The 16,564-nt window shown below is 57.0% G+C and overlaps 1 protein-coding gene across 1 annotated transcript in view; it reads right to left on the reverse strand.

Annotated features, from left to right (window-relative positions):
• Positions 1-16,564, reverse strand: part of MAX (MYC associated factor X) — a 30,052-nt gene that overhangs the window by 1,636 nt on the left and 11,852 nt on the right. Inside the window, exons 3-5 of the mRNA XM_075064705.1 lie at positions 13,177-13,204; positions 4,795-4,902; positions 231-354 (exon numbers count right to left, since the gene is read on the reverse strand). Coding sequence (XP_074920806.1) covers positions 231-354; positions 4,795-4,902; positions 13,177-13,204 — 260 coding nt within the window. The remainder of the gene's footprint in view (positions 1-230; positions 355-4,794; positions 4,903-13,176; positions 13,205-16,564) is intronic.

The following is a 16,564-nucleotide window of genomic DNA, read 5'->3' on the forward strand; positions in this document are numbered from 1 at the left end:
CAGGCCCTCCAGTCCCAACCTGACTACAACTCCCCACCCCCAGGGCACCCCAGAGCCCAGCTGTCTCGGCTGTTCGGACTGGGGAAACCCTGTGCCAACGCAACAAGCACCACCACTCCTATTGCCCAGCCGCGGTGCGCCGCGGATCCGGCAGGGGCGCAGGCAGACAACGAAATGCCCAGGCGCATCGAGTGCTCCCTGCCCTGGGCCCGCGGGCGGTGCCTGCTCACCTTGCTGCTCCAGCAGCGCGTTCTGGCGCTTGAGGTCGTCGATGTCCTGCTGGTGTGTGTGGTTTTTCCGGCGCATGTACTGGATGTACTCGGTGGCTTTGTCGAGGATTTGGGCCCGGGATGCCTGTTGCAATAGTAGGAAAAAACACAACAAAATAAAGACCTAGTTCACGCGGGGGAGCTCCTGGGCCCCTCCTCCCCGCCAGGGGGACAAGCCCGGCAGCTGGGCAGGCCTAGGCACGGAGCAGGCAGGGTGAGCAGCTCAGCCGGAGCCTGTGGCAAGACTAAGCCCATTGCAGGGGGAGTCGCCCCAAGTGTGCACAACACGGTGACGCTACCTGAGTCTACAGAGAGCCTGAGCCCATCGCTGGGGGCAGGGGATGCACAACACAGTGACGATGTCTCAGCTTGCCCTCGGCTGGGCCCCAGACCTGGGGCAGGAGGAGCACTCTGTGCACCTGCACGGGTGTGGGGCAGTAAGCCTACTGGCTGGCATACTCGGGAAGCCAACCAGACACTGGCAGAGAGGTGCGTGCAACGGTGCAGCTGTGGTTACGACTGTGGCTCCCACACTCTGGTAATAGGGGCAAGGGAGGCGGGTGGCAACACTTGTTTCCTCATTTTTTCTTTTCCAAACCCCAGGAGGTTCTCCCCAAAGGCACTTTAGAAGAATGTTACAGCTGCAAAACCAGCTGCCCTGGCCAGCCGTGACCAGGTTAAGGCTGTTGGCATCACCGTAACTCTGCCCTTCTGGCACATGCCACAGTGCAGTTGTTCATCAACCGATCAGCCTCACTTGGTGCCCAGGAGGGAGGGAGCCCAGTGGGGGAAATAGTGATCCCCATCCAAGGGGCAGCCCCCTGGCCCTAGTCACCATCAAAGCTGCACCAGAGGGTTGCTGGCAAGGCAGAGTGCCTGACGACACCAAACCACATGCTGGGGCCACCCACTGCCCGAAGCTCATCTCCATTCGCTGCTGCTGCAGAGGAGGGCCAGGCCCAGGCTGCCCTCAGCTGCTGACCAACAGTCAGCCTGGAGGAGCTCACAGCTGTGGGTTAACAGCCCGGAGAGCAAGGCACTGCGCTCAGCCTGGCCCATCTCCACAGGCTGCACATGGGCATCCCAGCAGCTCATCGCCACAAGCTGGTCTGAGCTCAATGCTGCTTGGAAGCTAAGCAGGATCTGGCCTTGGCAGCCCTCAAATGGGAGACCAGGAAGGCTATCCCCAGCCCACCCAAAGTGAGGACAGCGTGGGGCTTGCGGAAGCTGGGCTGGACAGAGGCCTCCTCACCACCAAGGGAACCCACTCAATGCTCCCTGGGCATTTTGCATCTGAGCAAGGGGCGCTCCAGCACCCTGGCCTGGGTAATCCCAGCCTGCTCCCCAGTACACAGTGTGCCGCGCTTCCTGACACGCTCCCACAGCGTTGCTGGGCCTCCAGAGGTGGCTGCATGCGAAGGGTTCTCTCTGCTTACAGGGGGAGCAGTAGAAACCCCTGCGTTCAGGTTGACTGACCTTTCTCATTATAATCCCCTGTTCTCACTTGCTTGTAACTCCAACCCATTTTAAGTGTTCAGGTTGAAATTTTCAAGATTTGGCCTCTAGTTCCAGTTGAACGTTTCTGGAAAGTCTGAGCAGAATCAGCAAGTTTTGATGATGCAATTTTTCCCCCCAGCTTGCTGTGGGCATCTCCCCAATCTAGCATAGGAACCAGATATATGACCCTCCGCCATCCCTGGGAAAGCGAGTGCAATTTGGCCAAGTTGTTCGACTCTCCCAAGTTATAACCCACAGAAAAACCTCCCCATTTGCCTCTCCCAAGTTATAACCCACAGAAAAACCTCCTTCGCAATCAGGAGAACACGTCAGATGCTCGCTCTCAGTCTCCTGTGTGCTCCAGCGGCCTGCACCTAGCCCCTGCTGTACCATAGCCACGTGACAGACAGAACTAAAGCAAAACAAACCCTGACCCTCCAGCTCCTCTTCAGTAACTTTGGGCCTAGAGGAAGGTGCACTGGGTTGGGAGTCCGGAGCTCCAGTCCCTTGTCTATCTGACTGGTGTTACTTCTATGCCTTTACTGAGCAAGGCCCTTGCTTTAGGGAGCAGTCACGTGCGGGTCCTCCTCATTTGACAGGAGAGGCAATGAGGATTTGAGAGAGCATAAGCACTTCGGGCACAGGTGGGCAGAGAAGCCAGGTCTCAGTGCCTCTCGCAAAGCAGCTGCCAAATCTAGATGCTTGGTACCGGTTTCTGTAAGAGACTGCTCCTTCAGAGCCACCTCCAAAGCGCTGTGTGGACCACAGACGAAAGGGTCCTATGTAATCTCAATGCCTCCTCCTAATCCTAACTCCGTCCCTGCGCCAGTCACTGAGCCATACTCCCCACCCAGGAAACCTAGTTCCTAGCAGTCTATTGGTGTCTAGCAAACACCCATGTAACCCACTGGCAGAGTGCATCACATCACCCTCTGGGAGCTGGGGTGAGGATAACAGCTTCCTACCGAGAGCAGTGAGTGGAGTCACTCCTCTGGGCTGGGGACAAGAGGGTCCCAGGTTCGAGCCCAGCCCATGACCCAAGTGTTACACAGGATGGGGTTCCCTTGCAGGAGCTCTTTAAAACGCAGCAGGGAATTCTACATCATGAGCTCTGCATGGGGCAGCAACGCTCAGAGCCACCCTCTGCTGAGACAGTATCACCCCAGCATCTCCCCAGCTGAGATTTCCAAAAGCAGGGGGCTCCCGCGGGGTTCCTGCCTCCGGATTTCAGCAGCCCAGTGAGTGGCCTGACTTGCTGTGCTAAGCAGCCAGCAGCTGCCACAGGGCCGCAAATCGGGGCCTAGGCAAGGCCTCGGGGCCCAACTGCAGGCCCCCGTTCTCAGCTCAAGCCTGAATGAGGAAGGATGGGTCTGTCCAGGGCTGCGATACAGCGTTACTGACCTGACTGCACCCAGGATTGCTGCCTAGCAGGACGTGTGCCTGGCCCGGAGCCTCCAAACAGCGCTCTGGCCTTCCCATAGAGCCGGGTCTGCACTTCCTCGTTCCTTCCACAAGGCTCTGAGGGAGAGCTAGCACCACCCGCAGTCTGAAGGGACCCCCGGCCCTCCTTAGCCTCCTAGCTCAGAGCTGGTGCCAGCCCCGACTCCCTTTCAAACAACACAGGGCAGAGCCTGGCTTTTCCAACCCACGGGGCCTCCTCTCGGCAGCCCCCAGCTCCCCTCTCCCAGCCAACCCAAAGCAACAGGAGGCCAGAAGAACTGGGTGCCAGAGACCAGGGCAGGGGGTGCAGGTGGTGTCCTGGAGGGAACGGGATGGCCCCATAGTAATGAAGCAGGAAGCTGCAGGGCAGGTTCAAACCCAAAGCGGTGCTGCGCCCCAGCCATTCTCAGGGCGGCATGACACTGCCCGCTCTGACCCAGCGCCACCAGCTGCCTGCCCGAGGCTTGCAGCAGCACAGCCGACCTTAGGGAAGCCCCATCACGACGTGTCTGGCACTAAGACGTCTCAGCAGAGACGGGCCCTGCCCACGCAGGCCAGAAGACGCCCGCCTACGTCAAGGCTCCCAGTCCCCAGCGCAGGCACCTTTGCTGCTGTCTCCTGGGCCGTGCAGCCCAGCCACCCAAGGCTCCCAGCAGGCCAGCCACAGCCCAGCGCCAGGTCCCCGCCAGGGGAAGGTAGGCTGACTTGGGCGACTTGAAGTGTTTGGGCATCAAGCTGTGCCGGGACAGTCACGGTGCCAGGTCAAGTCTCCACATGGCGGGGAGACGACGTGTGGCCAGGAGGAGGAGCAAGCCCTGCCCGCAGCCTGCCCCAGCGAGGTGCTGGACGAGCGCCAGCCCAGCTTGGCACAGCCACGGCTGCGGGCGGGAGGAGGAGGGAATTCTGGGCCCACAGGGGACAGAGCAGCAGCTCTAGAGGACAACAGGGTGCTATGCCGGTGGCTACTGAGGAGGCAGCACCAGCCACCGGGAGGATGTGGCAGGACAGGCAGCTCCCACCCTGCCCGCCCCCCCGAACCCTCAGAGCATGGATCTAGGCTGGATCTAGGCAACAGTGCAGCTCTCCTAGCAATACCCTTGTACCATTCCTCCCTCAGATCAACCTACTCTGTTCGACTCTGCGCCTTTCCTCCGGAGTCCGGCTCTGCTCCCACCTCGCCTGGGATACCCACTGGTGTGCCGTGGCCCCTCCGTGCCGATCCACTGAGGATACCAGCCTGGGACAGCCGCCAGCTCCAGCGCCCTGGTCTTTTAGCTCAAGCGGGAGCAGCTCAGGCTTCCAGCTCTGGAGGGCCCCGGTTCGATCCCCGGTGTGTCAGCAGCCGTCACATCTCCTCAGATGCCCCCGCGCCCCTGGCACTGAGGCACCCAGCACAGAAAACGTTTCAGGTGCCTCCCCACACTGACCGCGGGCTCTGGATCTCAGCCTCTGGCGGCAGTCGCTCGGGGTGGCTCTCACTGGGTTACTCTTGGTCCATGTGTCTAAGCCGGGGCTGCAGGGTGGCCGGCAGAGTGTGTGTAGGAGGAAGCTGGGCCGGGCTGGGGGCCAGCTCTCTCAGTAAACTCACCTTCTCTCCCTGGAGGGACGGGACAGAGTCCCGCAGACTGTGGAAGCTGTCTTTGATGTGGTCCCTGCGCTTGCGCTCCAGCGCGTTGTGGTGCGCCCGCTTGTCAGCCTGCAAGGAAAGGACAGAGAGACGGGGTGTTAGGGACCTTTGGTCTGGCCCAGCGGGGAGGGCACCAGCAGCACTGGGATGGCGCTGCGCTCGGCGGGCAGCGGTCTCTGGAGTGCGGCCCTGCTGGATGCAAAGAAAGAGGAGGAGGAACAAGAGCAGCGGCGGCAGCGGCCAAGGAAGCTGGAGTCAGGCGTGCAGAGGAAGAGCTGTCATCCAGGCAGGAGGCCCCGCCCCCACGCTCAGGCTGGCCCCGCCCCCACACTCACAACCAACCGGGATCATTCGGTGACCGAAGCTAACGGCCAGTGAAGATCACGCACCTAAGGTGGCATCCTCTGGGTGCCAACAGAGACGTCAGCCCCAGCAACAGGTCCTCCTGTGCACGGAGCTTCAGCACCAGATACCCGCGGAGCCAAAGGGGAAGACTCAGTCTCAGCTGGGAGCCTCCGTGGCCAGACAGAGTCCCATTCTGTCCTCCCACCTCTGCCTACACTGGTGGGGCTACGGGAGACTCTAGGACCATCCGGCTTCCTCCTCCGTCACCTCAAACCCCAACCACTTCTCACAACCTGCACACAACAGGCATCGCCATGCCCGGCAGGTCCCCTAAATTCCAGGGCCAGATGGCACCGTGAGATCATCACTTCTGGCCTCTGAATGGGATGCCAGGTGCCATGCCAGCATGGGCACCGGTTTCCCTCAGAACCCATTTCTCTGGCAGCCTCAAGTGCCCACAGGTTCCAGTCACCTTCCTGTGCTGGCTGACTCAGGTACAGGATCGAGAGCAGGTGGCACGTGCTGCCAACACATCAACACATGAACTTCAAAAAGATCTCACAAAACTAAGTGATTGGGCAACAAAATGGCAAATGAAATTTAATGTGGATAAATGTAAAGTAATGCACATTGGAAAAAATCGCCCCTATACATTACAACATTGATGGGGGACTATTAGCGTACAAGGTAAGTCAGGAAAAAGATCTTGGCAGTCATCTGTGGACAGTACTTCTGAAGATGTCCACGGCGTGTGCAGAGGTGATCAAATAGCAAAACAGGTGTTAGGAATTCATTAAAAAGGGGATAGAGATAAAGACAGAATATCTTATTGCCCTTTATAATAATGCGCATGGCTACGCCCACGATCTCGAATACTGTGTCAGATTGGTCTCCTCACCTCAAAAAAGAATGTCTAGCTGCAATAGAAAAGGCTTCAGAAAAGGCAAACTAATGATTAGGGGTTTGGAGAGGGTCCCAATGAGGGAAAATTGAGAGCTCAGGACTCTATCAGTTGGAAAAGAAGGGAGACTAAGGGGGGATATGATAGATGGTATATAAATCCTAATGATGTGAAAGAAAAGTGGATAAGGAAAAGTTATTTATTTATTCCCAATAATACAAGAACTAGGGGGTCACGAATATATTAATAGGCAGCAGGTTTAAAACAAGTTAAAAGGAAGTTGTTCTTCAAGCAGCGGCACAGTCAACTTGTGGAACTCCTTACCTGAGGAGGTTGTGAAGGCTGGGACTATAACAGCGTTTAAAAGAGAACTGGATAAATTCATGGAGGTTAAGTCCATAAATGGCTATTAGCCAGGATGGGTAAGGAATGGTGTCCCTAACCTCTGTTTGTCAGAGGATGGAGATGGATGGCAGGAGAGAGGTCACTGATCATTGCCTGTTAGGTTCACTCCCTCTGGGCACCTGGTATTGGCCACTGTAGGTAGACAGATACTGGGCTAGATGGACCTTTGGTCTGACCCAGTACGGCCGTTCTTATGTTCTTAACACTGGCTTGGGGAAAGTAGTTCCCGGAGGTGAGCTGGCACAGGCGGGTGCTAGGAGACAAGTATACAGCATTCTTACCAGGCCCAAATGCCACCCAGCTGCTGCAGTTCAGGCAGCCTAAGGGGTTACCAGCAGGGCACTGGGGACACAGCATGTCCAAACCTACAGGCTGGGCATTGCCATCACCGCTCCAGCTGTGCGCAGGACCCACTAAGCAAAGAGCTGAGCTTTCAGGTCTGAGGCCTGAAAACCACAGTACCTCCCCTCCTCCCAGCACAGGCAGGCAGACACCTGCCAGCTTCTGTTCTTCACAAGGCCTCTGTCTAGTGCTGCCAGCCCCGTCCCAGCTGTTCGTGGAGGAGGCGCAGTGTCACACCTACCCTGGGCTGTTACTGTGGGCAGGGGAAACGCAGCTGCTAGCTGCCCCCTAGTCATCCAGTGCCAGGGGGCTCAGTACGGCCACACGCACTCTCAGGCTCACAAGGAGTTGGCCCCAACAACAGACTGTCAGGAACGGAGGCACTGCTAACCCCTCCTGCCCTCCCAGCGCCAGGCCCACCCCTTGGCCATCCACAAAGAGCCGCTTTGGAGATCCAGGCTGAACTGGTCCCTCGTTCAGGGGCCATGTGCTCCCTCCAAGCTGGGCTATTTGTATGCAAATCACTTCCCCCAGCCTCTCTGGTGCTGGCAAGCAGCGGCAGCCCAGGATAAGTCAAATGAAGTCATCCTGGGTTCCCCCACTCCCCGGGCACTCGCCCAGCTCAGCCTGTCCCAGCCCTGGCAGCAGCAAAGGGGCAGCTGTGCTGGGACCGTCTCCCCAACCAAAGCAAAGCCTCTGTCCAGTGCCTGGGTGAACACACCCAGTTCTGAGAGGCAGGGCCGCTACCCCGCCTCTGCGGGGTCTTACAAAGGCAGAGCCGGGAGAGCGAAGCAGGCACAAAGCCGCTGGCAGCGGCTGCCACGCACTCAGTCTCAGCGGCCGAGCAGCACCGGGAGTGAATGGCTGGAGAAGAATACAGTCATTGACCATTCAGCAGCAGCACTGGTTTTCCAGCCCTGGAAGCTGGCTTGACAACGTAGGCAGCGGTTGTGGTTGATGGGTGCAGACCCAGAGCTAGAAGGCTGCTGTGCTTGCAGTGGGGAAGCTTGCTGGAATGTGGGTACCAGCAGAACAAAAATTCCCCCCATACCAGGTCTGCCCACTATGCCAAGGGCTGCCACCTGTAGCAATGGAGACATAGGCAGTGTGGGGGCAGTGAGCCCTAAGCCAGACAAGAGCGAAGTGAAAGCAGCATCGGGCCCTCCCACGACCTGCTGATGGACAGGATGCAACACTGGCTCTTCTCCGTCCAGCTCCACTTGGCACAAAGCGAGGCCCGCGTGACAACACTGCCCCATTCATCAGCCAGCATGACCTGCTGCCATGTGACTCTCCGTTAGTGCTTCCTATGCCCTTCCTGGACTGGCAGGTGCTGCAGAGGGTCTCAGCTTGGTCCGGCCCTGCGGTGCCTTGGTGGGGACTGCCAGCACTCGCACAGCCAGGCCTCGGGGCACACGCTCGCAAGAGGAAGGAAAATACCAAACCCCTGGTATCTCGCGCCCACCCATCAAAGTCTGGCTCAGAAATATGGCTGGATGGCTCTGGGCTCTGCCCTGCCTTTAAGAGTCACAATCACTGGAAAAGCAGGGCTCTCCCTAGACATCTTGGGCAGCGGGGAGAGCAGACCCCAGAACAGCCAGGCTCCCAGCCCGCATACCACGCGCAGCCAGCACCCCCACGGAGAGGGTGGGCAGTGGACGTAGCAGCCCGTGGAATCTTTGCACTGCCCACCTGGCCTCTGCCTGCACATGCTTTCCACCCCCTCCATCGGGAACAGACCGAGCGCTCCAAGCTCCAATCACCCCCATCGGCAGCAGAAGGCACTGCCCAACACAGCCCAGTATGGGGGAGCCGGCCTGAACCCTTAACGGAGGGGAAGAGTAAACCCAGGTCAAGTCACCAAATAACACCTGGTGGGAATAACAACAAAGCTGCCTCCTTCCAGGTCACCCGAGGACAAGAGCAGACCAGACACTTAGTCAACATTCTGGATTAGCCAGCAATGCAATCGCATTAGCTCAGAAAGCCAAGCCGCTGGCCCCCATGCCCTCGAGGAATGGAGCTGCACACCAGGGACACGCGCTGAAGTGTCTCCTGCTTGCGACGCAGAGACGCTTCCAACTGGGCGCGGTGGAAGGTGCTACTCTGCAAACCAACCGAAGATGTGGGAGAGCAAAACAGAGCCTGCCAGGAAATACCCTGCACCAGTCTGAGCTGGGCAAGCCAGGGCCTGATCCTGGGCTTCACCCAGTTGGAGCAGATGCCACAGGGAAGCCTTTTAAAGATCTTCCTTGAAATCGTCGCTTTCCATAGCCAGCCCCCTACACACCGGGAACCAAATGGATGCTTTTAAGGAACGATCTCTCGGTGACCATGACAGTAGGCGCACACGGTACATCATGGATCATTTATGCCAGGCCAAACAGGAGCAGCTGTTTGCTCTAGCGGCTTGAACCTCAATGTATTGTGACTTCCTGGCCCCTCTCCTGAGTAAGCTGCACTTTCCACAAACAGATCGTTTCGCAAGGCTCAAGTAGTACTAACAAGGGAGCCGCAAGAACCACGCACAGCTCCACAGGAGACCGTGCTTCTCCAGGCCAACAACCCTACACAGGCCAAGCTCACGCTCACAAGGGTTCTTCCACCAGCTGGTAAGGGAAGACAAAGGGACGTCCAAAGTCATTTGCTCCCAAGACTTATTTAAGGAAGCCTTTAATCTAAAAAAGCAGCCGTCCCACACCTCTCACCCCAGCAACTCATGGCAAGTTGTCCAGAGCCAGCACTGAGTTTAGAGGCATTTAGAAGCTACAAGTTGCAAACTGGGCTCCAAGTGGGAAAAGCTAATTTACTGTTGGCATGTTTGTTTACTGTGGAGCATTTCACTTTAGCTGGACAGCGCAAACAGGCAGAATGTTTCCCGGCTTGCTTCTCCCACACTAGCAGGAGGCGAGCGGGTTAAGGGTACAACTGCTGCAGAGAAAGGTTTGCAGCCAAAAAAGTTTTCACTGCAATTTGGAGAGATTCATAAACACGGCCACGCAAATCATGGCTTCAACTTTTAGGCCTACCCGGTAGTAGCTCTTTCTACACTGCCACCCTCTGGCTGAGACCTGAAATCCTTCCTGCTGCTTAAAAAAAAGCAGTAACCACTTCCGTCTGAGCCATGTTTACTTACAGTTACCAGAAACACCTAAGATTATGGAAACTAAAAGGCTAGAGGAAAGTGTCCTGGACTTTCAGTTTCTTTTCTCTGGGCATCTGACAGCTGCTTGCCCTGTGCTCGTGGTTCTTTCGCACAGCGAGAGGGGTGAGAAATATTTTTTTAAAACAGGAAAATCTGGTTGTGAAACCATATCCATTGGCAAGGGCCTTCCGGCCAAACACAGCTAGAAGTTGCCTTGATTTGGTGGGGTGGCCCTTTCCCTCCCAAAGAGGGGAACATACAAACCTAGGATTTCGAGCCAGCGAGCAAGATTCAATTTGATAATCCAGGAATAACAGAGATATATGGCCCAACAGCAGTCTAGGGAGGTCCTTTTACACAGCCTCAGGACTTGGTTCACCCACATGCACCATTCCCCAAAGGATTCAGGGAGCAACCAATTTATTGCAATCTTACTGGTCTCGGCAAGGCCTGGTACAGGGACAAACGTCCTTAGGAGTCCCATTGAGGGACATGAGAACAATATCATAGAACCAAAGAATATCAGGGTTGGAAGGGACCTCCGGAGGTCATCTAGTCCAACCAGTCCAAGGCTCAAACTACTGAGCTCTCCCTCCCCTCAATATGGGATCTTTAACTATAAAATACCGGCACACGGCACCATCTAGCCAGACAACGAATTCCAAGACAAACCAAGGAACGGGACGGATAACTCCTTGGCACTGCTGATGCTCCGCTAACCAGAAAGGCAACTGCTAGCTGGCAATCAGGGACCCACTTGGGTTAGTAATCTGACAACTCGAGCTAAATCTCCTCTACCTGCCTAGGGATTTTTCAAAGCACCAGCCAGGACCCCCAAGACAGTGTTGTATTTTCAGTGTCACCTCTTCACATTTAACCACCCCAAAGAAGACAACTTCCCACTGGGTACTGATTCAGCCCTCTGGAGGCAATGCAGGGACCCCACCTTGGCTGGACTCAAACAATTAACAAAGAACAACTCCCTCCAAGCAGCCATTCCCAAGCAAGACAATTGCCTTATGGGATGTCACAGAACCACAGCAGTTACACCTTCCATCCTTGACCCAAGCTCTGGGCAGGCTGCAATGTCCCCAGCTGCCCCCCAACCAATGCTGGACCCCAAAATGGGTTCTCTCCCCTGTGCTCAGAATACCACCACCTGTCAGGCCTGGGATCTCAGCCCAGTAATCCCTTCATGCTCGAAGCTACTCCTCCATAGAGACGGGGGCCCCCTCCCCCAAACCAACACAATTCATGGTATGTATGTCCCCCACCAGCCAGTCTACACTACCCACCCTTCCCATGCATGGCCTAGATCCCCTTGCACCTTTTCCCACACTCACAGCCTAGAGCACAACCCTACACATGAGCTCACCCAGCCCAACTCTCCCCACACACAGCCAGCCTACGTCCCCAGCCACATTTGCCAGTCCTAGGTCCCCCCCGCCAATTCCTCACACCCTGGCCTAGATCCCACACACCCCCAAGCTAGAACCTCTCCACATGCATATGCCTGGCCTAGATCCTCCCCAATTTGCCACACACTCAGCTGGCCTAGATCCCCCACATACACATGAGCAAGCCCAGCTGACCTAGATCCCTCTCCCACATGCCTGGCTGGGCCAGATCCCTCCTCCTCCAAATACATGCCTAGCCTAGATCCTCTCCACTTCCAGCCAACATCCCCTCCACACACACTCCCCAAACCTGGCCTAGATCCCCTCCACCACCACTGCCATGTCTAGCCGCAATCTCCACATACACACACAGTGTAGATTTCCCTCCAACATACACACCTGGCTTTGACCCCACCCGGGGGGGGGGGGGGGGGGCTAGGACTGTCAGTTTAGATTCCCCTCCAAATCCTCTTTCATGGACGCCCAGCCTAGACTCCCCTCCACACACATCCCAACCTAGCATGCCGGGTCTAGATTCTTCTCCACAACCCCCAACTCATGTTTGATCTTGATCCCACCTCGATCTCATACACACACTAGAGATGCCCACTCCCCTCACACATGTCCCATTGTAGGTTCTCCTTCACATCACTGATCTAAATCCCCATCTCACACACTGACCTCCCTACAAACACTGGGTCTATATCCTCCTTCCCACCCCATCCTAGATTCCCACTCCACATATATTCCCACTTCCCTGCTACAGATGCCTCTGACAGTCACCACTGTACACCTCCCTGATCTAGATCCCCCTTCCCAATCCCATGTCCAACATGCCTGATCTAGATTCCCACCCCACCACAGATGACCCTTTCCAATCCCAGTCCACTCCTTGAGCACATGAGCCTGGCTGGCCCTTCCCTGGCCTAGATCCCAGCTCTCCTATACACACCTCCCAGCCTGGATCCCTGAGCCTGGCTCGTCCTATCCTAGATCCCAGCCCCAGCTGCCCAGTACACACCTCCCAGCCTGGATCCCTGAGCCTGACTCGCCCTATCCTAAATCCCAGCCCCAGCTGCCCAGTACACACCTCCCAGTCTGGATCCCTGAGCCTGACTCGCCCATACACACCTCCCAGCCTAGATCCCTGAGCCTGGCTCGCCCTATCCTAGATCCCAGCCCCAGATGCCCAGTACACACCTCCCAGCCTGGATCCCTGAGCCTGGCTCGCCCTATCCTAGATCCCAGCCCCAGCTCCCCCGTACACACCTCCCAGCCTGGGTGCCTGAGCCTGGTTTGCCCTACCCTAGATCCCAGCCCGCTCCCCCGTACACACCACTCCCAGCCTGGTGCCATGAGCCTGGTTCGCCCTACCTAGATCCCAGCTCTCCTGTCACACAGCCTCCCAGCCTGGATCCCTGAGCCTGGCTCGCCCTACCCTAGATCCCAGCCCCAGCTCCCCAGTACACCTCCCAGCCTGGATCCCCGAGCCTGGCTCGCCTATCCTAGATCCCAGCTCCCTGTACACTCCTCCCAGTCGGATGCCTGAGCCTGGCTCGCCCTGCCCCGGCTGGATCCCAGCCCCTGATAGCTCACAGTACATGTCCGTCTCGGATCACATGAACTCGAAGCTAGCGCCGGCTGGTGCAGGTCCTAGCTCCACTCCCTGCGCACCCGGCCTGCCCTTCCCCCCCCGACCCTCACCCTAGCGCTACACAACCGGCGCGGCCTGGCTGGCCCGGCCGGGCCGGCGGGCCGGCCGTGCCGGGCGGGGGCGGGCGGTAAGCAAGGAAAGGCAAGGCACTACGCGCAGACTGAAACCATCGGCTGCTCTTCCTGCAATAAGAGAAGAGATAGAGAAACACAACGCGTTACTGTCAGCGCCGGCTGCCGCGCCGACCGGGCCGGCGCGGGGCCGGGCCTGAACCACGGGCGGCGCAGGGGGGCAGGGGGCGCCACTCACGTCGCTTCCCCACCTCGATGTCATCGTTGTCGCTCATGCTGCCGGGCCTCCAGGCGCTGCGAGCCGAGCCGAGCCGAGCCGAGCCGGGCGGGGCGCGGGGGGGGAGCCGCGGGCAGCGCACACAACAGCCCGCACCGCGCAGCCACCTCCCTCCGCACCCCAGCAGCGCCGCTGCCGCCGCCGCCGCCGCACCGTGCACCGCCCCCGCGACCGCCGCCGCCGCGGGCCTGCTGGGGGGTGGAGTTCGCTGGGCGCGGGCGGAAGCGGTGTCCCGACTCCGCCAACAAGTCCCAGCGGGCCCCGCGCGGCCTGGCGTCGGCCGGAGCCCCCTGCGGCGGCGGCGGCGCGCTGCACGCCGGGGGCTGTAGTCACGGGCAAGGAGGAAGGACTCCGCGGAGAAGCAGACACGTGGATGGGAGGCGGAGGGTGTGCGGGACCCAACCCCACTAACAGCGTCACGGTGGTGCTGTGCCAGGGCTGCTTCCGCACCTGGCACAGACCCAGCGCTGGGGTGACGGTGTGCAAGGCCCCATCGCACCTAGGGGGCAGGGACCCCGCACTGGGGCGGGGGGCTGTGTCCAAGGCCCATGCCCACCTAGCGGGTATGGATCCCAGGGGGGTCCAAGGCTCCTGCCAGCCTATGGGACAGAGACCCTACAGTGCATGAGACTGTGGCCAAGGCTCCTGCTGCACTTATGTGGCATAGCCTCCACCAACTTCACAACGGGGCCCCCACCAACCCCACCTTGGTGGTCGGTGGCCAAGGCTTCTCTCCTACTAAAGAAAGAGAGAGATACACACACACACACACACACCCCAGGGGCCCCTGTCTACAGGTCCCACAGTACTCCCACTGGAATGGCTCTGTCCAAGAACTCCACAGACCCTTGGGGGACTTCTGCCCAGGGGCTGCCCTAGTTTGATGGCAAGCTGGGAGGGGACGCTTGCACCCCTGCTGCCTGTGCTGTGGGTGCACAGTCAGGCCATGCCTCAATGAGCACCCATGCTAAGAGGGGATGGGGACAGACAGGGCTGGCTCCAGGCACCAGCTCAGCAAGCAGGTGCTTGAGGCGGCCAAGGGGAAGGGACAGCACTTCAGGATCTTTGGTGGCGAGTCCCTCTTGGAGGGAAGGACCTGCGGCTGACCTGCCACCAAGGAAGAAAGCGGCGCAGTGGAGCTGCCACCGATCGTGATTGTGGCTTTTTTTTCCCCTGGTGCTTGGGGCGGCAAAAACCCTGGAGCCAGCCCTGGGGACAGAACACATATGCAAAGGAGAATTGTTAATGATGCCAGGGAAAATTGTTAATGATGTGTGATAATGGGGAAGTGGTTCTGTACTTAGGGGACAGAGGGTGAGATGGGGGAATGAGGATAGGGGAAGGAAGGGGAAGAGGACCCCTCACCACTTGACAGCTGGGTAGCTGTGCAGGCAGGGATCTGTAGGTGTCAAGGAGGCAAATGTAAGGAGGGATTTAAAGGAGAATAAGATAGTGGCTGATGGATTTAATCCCATGCGTAAGGGGCTGCAGCATGGGAGAAAGCACAGAGCTATGTAAGGGAAAAACTGATGGTGGGCAGGAAAGGCTGAGAATGCAGGTGGAGTAAAGATGGAGGTCAGTATCGCGCTAGGTTACTAGAGTATCTAGGTTGCAGGGGAGCGCTAAGCTGAGAGGGGACTTATGGGTAAAGACATGGGCCCAGATCCTTGAAGATATTTAGCCATCTAACTTCCACTGATTTCAGTGGTGGTTAGATGTCTAAATACCTTGGAGGATCTTGGCCAACAAGCTCACGTTTGATGGGAAGGTGAAGGAGCCTGCGGGGGGACTCAGGGGCTGACAAACTCAGACCCACTAGCTAGAAAGATGATCTTAGCAGCAGCCTTCTGGGTAAACTTGAGGAAAGCAGGGCTGCAGTAGCCACAGCCAGAAAGGAGGAGGTTTGAACAGTCAAGATGCGAGATGAGATTTTTGGCTGCGTGGGCAGGAGGGAAAGGCTGGACGGACCTCTGATATTAACAAGAGAAGGAAATTCTTCCTATGTCATCAATAACTAGGGATATAAACTTGATAAATCACACCCAATAGTATTAAAAGAATTGGCCAGTTCTCTGAACTATTGTTGATTTTTAACAAATCTTCCTATTAAATTTATTACCGTGGCACCTAGTAGCTCTAGTCATGGACCAGGCTCTATTGTGCTAGGTGCTGTATAGACACAGAACAAAAAGACAGTTGCTGCCCCAAAGAGCTTGAAACTGTGGGGAAGTTCCAGAGGGTGGGGGGGGGGGAGCTAGAGTCATACCAAATGCTTTAACAGAATAAACTAGGGAGGGGCTGCGGGGGCGGGGGAACAGCAGGGCCGGACCAGGGGCTAGCTTCCCAGGCCAGGAGCTCAGGGGCTGGGCAGGAGGCTCCCATGGGCCAGATGTGGCCCACGGGCCATAGTTTGCCCACCTCTGGACTACATGATCACAAAGGTCCCTTCTAACCTTGGAATCTATGAATTTATGAAATGGCAAGATTTTTAGACAGAGCCTGCATATATAGGTGTACTCTAGAGAGGCCAAGCCACAGCTGCAGCCCAGACTATGGCCTGAGTGGGAAGATGGCGGTGCTGTGTGCACAGTGAAAGGAAGGGTTGACTTGTGGGGGAAAGATCAAGAGCTCAGTTTGGACCATGTTGACGACTGGATGGCCATGTGAAGACATCGGAAAGATGGGCTGAGGTGCTGGATTGGACAAAGGGGATGTGATAAATGAAGGGCGGCAGTAGCTCCCTTTTATGAACACCCACCCAGCCAGTTAGCTATAAAATTCCTCTTTGTAGCTGTTCTCTAATTGCTTTACTTGCAAAGGTTAAAAGTCTCACTGCTATGCATAGGTGAAAGGAAGTGAGTGGGCACCTGACCAAAAGAGCCAATGGGAAGGCTAGAACTTTTTAAAATTGAGAAAAAACTTCCCCTTTGTTTGTCTGTCTGTTGTTCTCCCAGGGAGAAGGAGGCAGGGAGCAGTTATGTTGTAAGAAGCTTAGGCCAGGTATGAAAACCTATCAGTATTATACCTAGACACTACTCATTTGAAACCCCAGATATGTGAGTAGATCAGGAAATGTCTAGGAAGACGCGATTAGGTTTCTCTTTTATTTCTTTATGACTTGTGGATTCCTCTGTGCTAACCCCCAGGTGCAGTTGTTTTGCTTGTAACCTTTAAGCTGGACCTCAGGAAAGCTA

The sequence above is a fragment of the Chelonoidis abingdonii genome, chromosome 4 (assembly GCF_003597395.2).
Source record: "Chelonoidis abingdonii isolate Lonesome George chromosome 4, CheloAbing_2.0, whole genome shotgun sequence".
Classification (NCBI taxonomy): domain Eukaryota; kingdom Metazoa; phylum Chordata; order Testudines; family Testudinidae; genus Chelonoidis; species Chelonoidis abingdonii.